The 11,047-nt window shown below is 42.1% G+C and overlaps 1 protein-coding gene across 1 annotated transcript; it reads left to right on the top strand.

Moving 5' to 3' along the window:
- Positions 1–1,007: 1,007 nt before the first annotated feature.
- Positions 1,008–2,295, top strand: LOC131248107 (FCS-Like Zinc finger 1-like). Its single transcript, XM_058248162.1, has 2 exons — positions 1,008–1,477; positions 1,885–2,295. The coding sequence occupies exons 1-2, from the start codon at positions 1,152–1,154 to the stop codon at positions 2,066–2,068; spliced, it is 510 nt and encodes a 169-aa protein (XP_058104145.1). The 5' UTR covers positions 1,008–1,151; the 3' UTR covers positions 2,069–2,295.
- Positions 2,296–11,047: the final 8,752 nt, after the last annotated feature.

The following is an 11,047-nucleotide window of genomic DNA, read 5'->3' as shown; positions in this document are numbered from 1 at the left end:
CGACTAGCAATGCATGCGAACCTCTGAAATGCATCTGACGCTTTTTCAGTGTGATTCAGCGATAGTATCTGTCATTAAATACGTGTTTTCTTAAACATTGAGAAAACATACGAATTACACTAAGAATATGAAATTAACTATTTTATCATCCCTTGATTTTTTTTATGACTCACTTACTTTGAGCCATCGATTTGATAGTCATTAGCTGAGTGGTTTGGATTGATAGATCAGTATGATTTTATAGATATTCTCCGTCCACAACGGACCTACAATCTGCATGGTCTTGATACTTGTATATCAGTGCCAGATGTGAGGAGTAACAGTCACCACTGTCTTTTTCACGGACGCAAGACTGGGTGCTACTCGGCTGGTCCTGAGCTCGGAATAGGCTGGGGCTTTGATGGTCCACTATGATGTATGGATTTATCCACACCGTCCATCCATTTTTTTCTATATCATTTTAGTCTATGAGCCTAGAAACGAGCTAGATCCACGGCTCAAGTGGATCACACCACAGGAAGCAGCTGTAGTAACGGCGCTCACCGCTGAAAACTTCCTAAGGCCCACTGTGATGTTTATTTGCCATCCAACCTGTTCTTAAGGTTATATAGACTTGGATGAAGGGAAAACTCAAATATCAGCTAGATTCAAAACTTCTGTGGGCCCCAAGAAGTTTTCAACGGTAAATATTTAATTAGCATAGTGTGGTACACTTAAGCCTTGTATATGCTTAATTTTTGAGTTTACAATCTAAAATGATATGGAAAAATGATTGACGGTGTGGATTAAACATGGCCCGGTAGAGCTGGGAACAGGCGGTGGCAGTACCAAAACCGCGTTCCTTTACTACGGTGCAAACTAACACAGTACTCTCTGCACGTGCATCGCACGTACTAATTGTGTACTACAAGTAGCCCCTCGGCAAAGTAACTTAGGTGGCATTCTTGTAATTAAGAAATAAAACGAGGGTATTTACCGGACATGCTGCTTTTATAAATCACAATCCTTGCGGAGGTTTCCGTATGCAGTGGTTCACGAACCAACCGCGGTTTCCAAACTGAAACCCCGTCCTTCCTACCGAACTCCTCTTTATATCACCGCCCTTCTCTCTCCCACTTCAGTTGGGCGTATCTTAGCATCGTGCGCGGGCCATGGCTTCCAGGTTTCTCGGCATCACCACCACCACCAAAAACAAAAGGCAAGCTTTTCTCGACGACGACGACGACCTCGCTTCCGTTTCGGACATGGAAGCTGGCTTCTCAGGGAAAAACGCTCTCTTTTCCACCTCTTCGGGGAGAAACGGTAGGATCAGCAGCAGCAGCTTCAGGGCCTTTTCTCCTCGCTCTTCTTCTTCTTCTTCTTTGAGGCCTGCTGCTATCTTCTACGACGCCCGTTGTGAAGAACCCCACCATTTTCTCCACGCTTGTCATCTATGCAAGAAACCCATCGGAGAAAACAAAGACATCTTCATGTACAGGTTAGAAGAAATCTCGTTTTTTCTCTTCTGGAAATGATGAGGGTAGTTTTGTCATTTATGCGGTGCCATTCCCGAATTTCATGTTGCGGTGCCATTCCGTAGCTGAAACGACGAGGATATTTTAGTCATTGTTGGTCGTTCGGGAATATTTTGAATTTTGAAAAGAAAGATATATCCGTACCCTTGATTTGCTTCCTCTTTTGGTTTACCTGGTTTCTAAAAGAATAAATCTTAGCTAATGGCGGAAATGCTTTTCTGAAGAAGAAACTCTAACGGCGAGGATACTTTGGTCTTTTTGTCGATACCCCAGATTCTTTTCTCTCTTTGTTTCCTTGCCTTGTTAATCTTATGTCTAAAGTACCCTTGCCTATTCCTGACATTCTGGGGGGTATATTCGTAAAATGCAGAGGAGATACGCCATTTTGTAGCGAAGCGTGCCGGCAAGAGCAGATCGATATGGACGAGGCGGAGGAGAAGAACAGGAACCTCTCTATGAAAGCGTCTTCCAGAAAAGACGCGCAGAAATCTCCTTCCACGCCTAGCGGAAAACGGAGCTTGCACGTAAGGACTGGAACGGTGGTTGCAGGGTAAATTTGGAAAAGAAAAAGAAATTACGGAAAAAGATAGTATTTTCACATTTCCACGTAAAAATATATATATAAAAAGACTAGACAAAAAGAGGGGGACGAGCTAGGAATACAACTGCCTCCCTCCATGTGAGTATTTTACCTTTTTTTTTTTTCCCCTTTTTTTTATATAAGGGCAAGAAGGTCTTTTTATCCTCTTCTTCGAATTAACAAGAGAACTTGCAGTTTTTATTCGTGAACTGATTTTTGGGCTAGAATCTCGTTGAGAATCCTATCCAGACCGTCCACGTTGCGGTGTCGGTTGTGGATGGAGTCTAACCTTTTATTTGTAGCCTTCTGTGAATGGTTAGGATTGCTTGATTAGTATGATTTTATAGATATTTTCCATCGACTCATTGCCTTGGATGGTCTGGAGTGGGCTACAAAGCTCCTGATATTAACCGCTTATCAGGACGACGTGTTTGATCCTACCATGTTTAGTTTATTCAATTGGGGCCACGGATTGGTGATCTAGACCATTGATCTGATGGCCTCTGCTCAGATATGATTGCCAGAATATCTCGTAGAGGATCCAGCCATCTGATTTTTGGCCTTCTTAACTATCGTAAAATATGATTGTGGCGCCTGCTGGATCAATGGCTTGGTTCCCAGATTTATGGGCCCTATCTTACCAAACATGCTATTGGACGAGAGGATCTTGTTCCCGTGCGTGGCATCTGATGTAGGTTTCTGTAAGTGGGGCTAATAATAAGGTGATCTGAACCGTTGATCTGATGGGTCTACTGCATGCGTAACCATGTCCCTCGTTTCCACCACTGGACCGGAGGAAATTTAAATGACGATCCGACCGTTCATGGCTGCCTGGGCCATAATCAAACAAATGCGGCATGATCGTCAATGGAGATTCAAAGGACAGGATCCTTAGTGAAGTATGTTTATTAGACCATAGTTTCCATATGGTAGTGATGTGAACACGTACGGTTCAGATCAATTTAATGTCGGACTCCGGGTGGTTGGGATGCACCATCAAATTTCAGAGGCGTTCTCATTAAAACTGAAAAATGCCAAAAAACTTTTAGTTAGGATCTTCTGATCGGACGCGGCGTCGGTGGATCACCGGACTGTGGGGCCCACCGTGATGTATGTGTCTTTTATCCACCAGTGATGTATGTGTCTTGTATCCACGCCATACACCTGTTTCATCAGATCGTTGGAGGGTTTTAGCCCAAAAATGCAGTATATCCAATTCTCAGGTGGACCACACCGCAGGACTGGTGATTGACCATTAAAAACTTATCGAGGGTCACAATAGTTTTGGATCAAGCTGATATTTGTGTGGTCCGTTCATCTACGTCTTTATGACCTTATCACCAAGTTAGATGGCAAATTAATGGGCGTTCAATCACCCACTGCTTCCTGTGGTGTGGTCCACTTGAGATTTGATGGACGGTGTGGACATACATCGACGTGGGCTCCATAGGCAGGGATCCACCACCAAAGCGGCCTTCCTTGTTCGACCGTCCGACGACGTGTACTGGGCCTGTGAATATCTCGAGATCAGGGACGTTCATTGGTAATTCAATTTGGCTTTTCACAGTCCGAGTTGTGGTGGACCACTGATCGAGTAGGACATACTGAAAAATGAATGGTCGGGTATGAATATGGTCTGCATTCGGCATGATGTGTGGACCACATAATTAGAGGTAATAGGCAGATGAAACATTCCATATATGGGAGAGACTGTCCATCGCAGGACGTCTCATGGTACAGTTCCTACTCAAAGAGGCTAGTACTTTGTCTGTAGATCCCCATCAGATGAACGGTGTGGATCACTGAAATTAACCAGGCCATGAATATACACTCTTTCTGTCGGGTTCCGCTAACCGGTGTTGATTCGCTGCCACTGTTTCTGTACAGCCCGTGAATAGACACTGTTAATCTCGTGGGCCATATGATGTATGTCGTAAAGAAAGTAACTTTATCACGGTTGCTTCCTTGGTTACTTAAATGAGAAACGTTGAGGCATTGAAGAGGTGATACATGGCACGTCTATATGCAAGATGTGGGTCACCTATCAGGTGAGTGACCGAGAACCTAAAAAATAAAGACCTACTCATTAAGATAGAACCATGGTTAGCTTTATGCTGGTCCATTTGATGAGTTGATTGGACTGATTTTTGGGGCAGGGCGTGTTCAGTAGTCCAGCCCTGACGAATGGACTGAATCTGCCACGCGTGAGAAATTGGCTCGTATGCAGCGAACGGTCACTTCGTTTCTCCTATGGCACGGCGTTCGAGTCGCACGAGCACTTCTTCTTTTGCGTTCGCCATGCAAAGAACCAACCACCTACGTCTATATTTTATAACTGGCAGACTGACCATCCATACGCATGCACCTACTTATGTACACGTGGCTTGCATTTGTGGGCCCGTTTCTGTAAAGAGTCGTTGGATGACATCAGGCTCTGATTCTGAAACATCTGTTCATTGGGTTTGACCATGCTGTTCATTTGGCGGGACTAGATCTTAATCAGATGGTTGTATTTTTTTATGTTTCAAAATAAATAAAAAATTAAAAATTTTTAAATAATTAAAAAAATCAACTCTAATTTTTTTTTAAAAAAAGTGACAAACGCATTTTCTCTTATAATGTTGTTGGTTTCGCCCCAGGTAGGATAAGTAAGAATAATTTTTTCTCTTACTTTAAATCAAAGCAACGATTTTTTTTTTTTTTAATTTTCAGGTTAAACAAACAATCAGAATTCATGTCTTTGTATATCAAGCGTAGGAAATAACATTCAAAGGTATTTAGAAGATTGATTTTTCAGTATTAACGTTGCATTAATGCAAATATTATCTAAAAAAATAAATCAATTTCAGGGTAAGGGATTTCAGTCATTGCTCAAATCAAATTTTTTTTTATAAACTTCTCTTCATTTAATTATTTAATTATATTTAATTTTGAATTTTAATAATTACAAATTTATAGGTACAAAAATTCCTACAATGATCTGTTTAACCTTTATGACCCCTTTACATGAACCGGCTGAGTCGAGGCACGCGAGCACCATGCATCCAACGGTCCAGCCATTTTATAGCCATTCACGTGGACAGTCATGCTCTGCCGAAGCTTTTAAGTTGTGTCATCCTACCAGTAATGGACCGGAATTCTGTACGACACCTGCCACACGAAGTGGGTTTCAACACCCAACCTCGGTGGGGCTCACCGTCTTGTGTGTGACATCTGGTCCATCCATCAGCTGGGCTCAGGAGTCATTGTGGGCAACACCACGTAGTGAAAATGGGAACTCCAACCATAGCGTATGTATGTTGATCCAACCCGTTCATCGTGTAAGCCACGCTAGGATGAAGGGACGCCACAAAAAGCAGCCCACATGCATGAATTCGAAGGCTTTAGGTGCGGTATCGCATTAGTGCGCGTGGGTGTAGCTCACATTTGTTTTGGATCGGCTGATAATTGATCCGTACCGTGAACATGAGTCAATGTCAGACACACACACACGAAACTGTGGGCCCCACAGAGCTCGGATGTTGCAAAACGCTGTTGTACAACAGGTGTTTAGATTGGTCGTGGAAGTCCTTGAGTGTTTCGTGATGGCCTTTCACTGCTTCACGTAAAAATAGTGGGAGTTGGTACCTGCTCCAGCGTAATGCGCGGGCTGATATGCATGCAATCAGAACCTGCTTACATGGCATACGCTACCTCAAGTTCGATCCGCAAAGTACATTGGTCGTCACCCCAGATTAGATTGGTTGAACGATCCTAACCTCTGAGTCGTGGTACTGATCTGATGAATTCAACCGTCCACTATAATGTCTGGGTTCATGCTCCATTTACAGTGGTGCTGACAATTTGATATTTAACTTGAGTTATTTATACGCCACGTGTTCTAGTCTGCTGTACGTGCATATTAACTCACATTGATTGCCAGAGTATTAAAACTTCTTCTCTAGAAATGGATGGACGCCTGTCACCGGCAGTCATCAATGAATCAGGTAAAATGCTTGCGATTCAGTGAACGCGGATTCATCACTCACCCCAAAATATTCGGGAAGCGGATTGGCTGGTATACCACACACCACTGATGTGGCTGCTGTGTTGACGTCGCCAAGTTCCGTGGGTCCCCTCATGAGCTATGAGTTATATCCAAACCGTCCGTCCACTTTGTGAGCTCGTCTTAAGTCTTGATCCGAAAAATCAATCAGATATAAAAATCAAGTGGACCACACTGTAAAAAGCAGTGGAGGATTGAACACCTGCCATTGAAACCCTTTTGGGAGTCACAGAAATTTCGGATCAATATGATATTTGTTTTAACGGTGAAAATCACTGTCACCACTTATATTTTTGGTGTGGTCCATTTGATACTTTGAAATTACTCATTTTTGGGATCAAGATCTATAATGATCTCTCCAAATGGATGAACGGTGTAGATATGATAAATACATCATTGTGGAGCCCATATAACTTTGTTCTCCTTTGAACCGTTCGTACAACTTGGAGCTCGAGGAGCGTCAGCGCTCGTCTTCGCGGACGCGGATTGCGTCCTACCCCCGCCCGGATGGTAATCCGCCCGAGCAGGGATCTGTGGGGCCCACCGAGATGTAATTATTTTATCCACGCCGTTCATCTCTTTTATCATATCATTTTAAGATATCATGCCAAAAATTAGGCACGTCCACAGGTTCAATGGACCACAAAGTGGAGATTGAACGTCCACCGTTAAAAATTTCTTGGTAGCTGGAGAAGTTTCGGATCAAGATTATATTTCTGTTTTCTCTTCATCCACATCTACATGAACTTATTAATAGGTTGGATGGTAAACAAAACATTACAGTGGCCCTTAGAAAGGCTTCAACGGTGAGTGTCATTATCCTGCAGCTTCCTTTGGTGTGGTCCACTGGAGCTGTGGACCTGCCTCATTATTGGGTTGGTAACTTAAAACGGTCTGATAGAAGCGATGAACGACGTGGATAAAATACTTACATCTAGGTGGGCCCCACAGAGCCCTGCCCGGACGGATTATGTCCCGGCGGGGGTAGGACGCAATCTGCGTCCCGTCTTCGCACGACACGTACCCACACCACCTAAGTTGCTGGTAGGTGGTACACCAGCCAATCCGCTTCCAAATATTCGGGTGCAACAGCTTAAATGGTTGTGATACATCTTAGGGTGCATTTGGATGCACCGTTCGTCTCATGAGAAGTCTCCAGTCCAACTGGTTGGACCATAGCTTAGCATCCACGCAGTTACCAACTTGCGTATGCTAGTTGCATCTAACCCTTCCAGTAGGTTAGTCCCAACATCACTTTCACCTTGTGAAAAAACAGCGCATTAAGTCAATGGGTGGGCCACACCATAGAAAACAACGTCTAACCGTTGATAAATAACGAATACAGTTGTGAACCACTTAATGAGACAAGTGGTGATTTTTGCAAATGTTAATCCTCGCGATGGAGCAAATCTATTAGGTCAGTCGGAATTGTGGACCCCACACGGGCTGTGCAATATACCTGAAAGTTCTCAAAAGTGGGCCATGGTTTGGGAATCCAGTCCGTTGCGTCCCCTTATTGGATGGATTATAACCCCAAAGTCAACTTGACTAAACAATCGTGGCATTACGACTTGTGTAGCTTACAGATGGACGGTTGAGAAGAGACGTACTATGATGGTCGCCATTCAACAAAAGAAATCCAAGTGGGTCACCGCGATTTTCTAATCTGGGAGATTTTTCCGGCATGCACTGTGGAACGCGACGGACCAATAGACTGAAATCCCAACCATGGTCCCCACGTGTAAGGACAGAAAACCCACGTAGACATCTACGTCGAAAGACAAGGGCCGTACACACGTGGAGAGATTATGTAGTGGTAAGTCCCTATTTTCATCCAACGGCTAAGAACACTTGACCGTTATGTGACCTCAGCAATGGCGACCTCTCACCAAGCTGGTTCGTACCATCGTCTTTTCTCCATCGGTTGTTATTCACATGGGCACCTACAACCAAAAGCTCTGTGGGTCCCACTCAGATTCAAAACTCAAGTGGGCTACCCCATTAAAAACAACGCGGATTGAATATGGGGCCTATGTGATGTATGTGTTGTATATCCACACCGATCATCCGTTTTTCCAGCTAATTTTAGGTCATGGACAAAAATAATGAAGCAGATCCAAATCTCCCTAGGAAACATCGTCACTTGAACACTCACCTTTAAAAACTTCTCGTGGGCCACGTGAATTTCGGATCAAGCTGATATTTATCTTTTCCCTACATCCAAGTCCGTGTGACATTACCAACGGGTAGGATGACATTAAGGTGGTCCCTAAAAAGTTTTTAATGATGGGCGTTCAATCACCTCAGTTCCTTCTAAACCGGTCGAATGTCATGTAAATATCAAGGTGGGCTCCAGACAGGCTTTTAACAGTGGCTCTTGAAAACCCTAGTGGTGTTTCCTATTCTGTAGCCCACTTGACTTTTGGACGTCCCTCATTTCGTTGCCTCAGCTTCTAAGATGAGCAGTTGAAAGTGATGGGCGGAGTGGCTTTCACACATACATCAAGGTAGGCCCTACGGAGCTTTGATTACACGGGTTTCCTATACTAGCGGTTACACGAAATTGTGTCCTGTCACATGTCGTGTTTCATCTCTCTCTGGTTGGGATGTCTACCGCAAAATTCCTCCCAATTGCTGATTTCACCTTATAATTCCATCAACCTAACTTTCAACCCAGTGATTCTTGAGGTAAAATAATAATAATAAATTACCTCTAGGGTAAATTTCTTCTTCAAAAAGTGATATTGTTGAAAACTATGGGACCCACGTGATATGTGTATGATATACAATCTATCGAACGCATGCATCCGGCTGTGATCATCATTCCGAAAAAAGGATCATTTAAATATGAATGTTTTTTGGATAGTGCATATTATTTTCTTTGAAGTGACCCACCACTTAGTTGGATCTGCTAGAATTTTCATTTATCTAATCTTCATACTGATAGGAATTACCATTGATGGGTTAGAGGTCATGCATTTAAAACATGGCCCCAATAATTATTGATTTTATCACTTTTTAAGTTAAAAGTGGACTGAGGTAGACCGAGTGGATATACCTCGTTTCAACACCAAGGTCTTGGTATCGATTTCCCTAGTGGGGGTGGCTAACACTGAAGTGTGTACTGACAATGGGTGTGTGCTAACAAGAGAAAAAAAGAGTTAAAAACGGACGTGTAGTTTTATTATTTAATCTACAGAAAATCCTCCTTTGTGTTTCTATCATTGGAGGCTTTATTTCATAAAATTCAATCTTGTGGTAGAAGTCTCTAATGGGTATGTTTAATCAATTAAAAAATAAGGTTTAAGAATTAATTTTAGTGCTGAAAAGTTAAATTAATAAATATAAATATTAAAAATATATTAATAAAAATTGAAATAAATTTTAATACATCACCATAGTAGCCTTTACCTTAGGGCAAAGGGGGGCAAATTAGTTGTGACCTCGGGCACAGTGTGGCTCATATCATGAGGCCCACCTTGATGTGGGTATTCTTTATCAACTTTGTCCAGCTATTTTGCCATATCATTTTAAGCCATGAACATGAAAATTAAGATCACCCAAATCTCATATATAGTTGGAAACAATGATGATTAAATGCCTTATCATTAGAAACTTTCCAACTATGCCTAAGTGTTTTGTCATATGATTTTAGGTTATAAACATGAAAATAAAAGTAATCCAAATCTCAAATGTACCATATTATAGGAAATGATGATGATTAAATACCATACCATTAAAAGCTTCTTATAACTTATCATAATTTTTATTCACCGTCTAAAATGGGCTACCGAGAATTGATTTTTTTTTTTTTTTAACACACACTTACACCCACACATACTATAATAAGTACTATCTAACTTATGACCTTTATGCTCAAACTCTTGTGAGCCTACCATCCGAGCAGGGGCCCACCTGAGAATTGGTTTTGCTTCATTTATGGGCCCATGTCCTAAAATGATCTTGCAAATTGGAAGAACAGTGTGGACATAGAATGTAAACTGAATGCAGAATGCTAAAGACTGTGCTATGTATTAGATATGGAGATTAAAATAACTAAATGGTGTACCTTGTTGAGATGTTATTGTTGTAGGTTGGATGTGGCAGTCTTCCTTTCCTTACACCCTTAGAGAAGCTTTAATGAGATTCTTTGTAACACTCCGGATTTTCAGGGGCCGTGTAGGGACTCGGCTCCAAATTTTCAAGTGTTATGGGTGCCCTAATGGACTTCAAATTTTAATTACATTTGGATGATCTCATAAAAAATGGAGAGTTTAGCAAAGCATGTAACGTAAGTAAATCACAAAGCAGTATTGAGTGTCACTAAATACAAAAGTATTCAAACCACAAATCTCAAGTCATCTAAATAGGGAACTAGTCCCACCCATACATGACACAAAGTGACTAGAGCCCTGACCCCTATCCCGTGGTAGCCCGAACTCAAACTAAAAGGATATGTCGAAAGTCTGGAAGCAGGGAAGCTCCTCAACCTCATCGGTGCTCACCTCGCTCGGCTCGACGAGCTCCGCCTCACCTGCTCTAGTAAAGGGTCTGGTTGGTATTTTAAAATACCATCCTAGAGTGGGAGTGAGTAGCTAACTTAGTAATTACTATTAGCCTTAAGTTACAACAAGCATCAATTATATAATGAATTTAATAAAAGACATACATTCACAGATCTCTAACTAGGTTAGTTGATGCGTATGCATGTATTATTATATGATGTATGCCCTCACAACAATACTCCTTCGAGCGATTTCATTTAATGATCGTGTATGACCAACCACCCTCATTACGACCTCAACTGCCGAGTCATTAAATCCTAACTAATGCGATGCATGGATAATGTTAGCTGAGTATTTAGTTAATTCCGTTCATCCAGCAAATTGAAAAAATTGGTACACTCCA

Source organism: Magnolia sinica, chromosome 6, assembly GCF_029962835.1.
Source record: "Magnolia sinica isolate HGM2019 chromosome 6, MsV1, whole genome shotgun sequence".
Lineage (NCBI taxonomy): Eukaryota > Viridiplantae > Streptophyta > Magnoliopsida > Magnoliales > Magnoliaceae > Magnolia > Magnolia sinica.
Note: the sequence above shows the minus strand (reverse complement) of the source record. Positions and strands in the feature narration are given on the sequence as shown.

Coding starts and splice junctions, on each gene's coding strand:
- LOC131248107 (XM_058248162.1), top strand. CDS start 1,152: ATGGCTTCCAGGTTTCTCGGCATCACCACCACCACCAAAAACAAAAGG. Junction 1,478..1,884: donor AAAGACATCTTCATGTACAG/GTTAGAAGAAAT, acceptor CGTAAAATGCAG/AGGAGATACGCCATTTTGTA.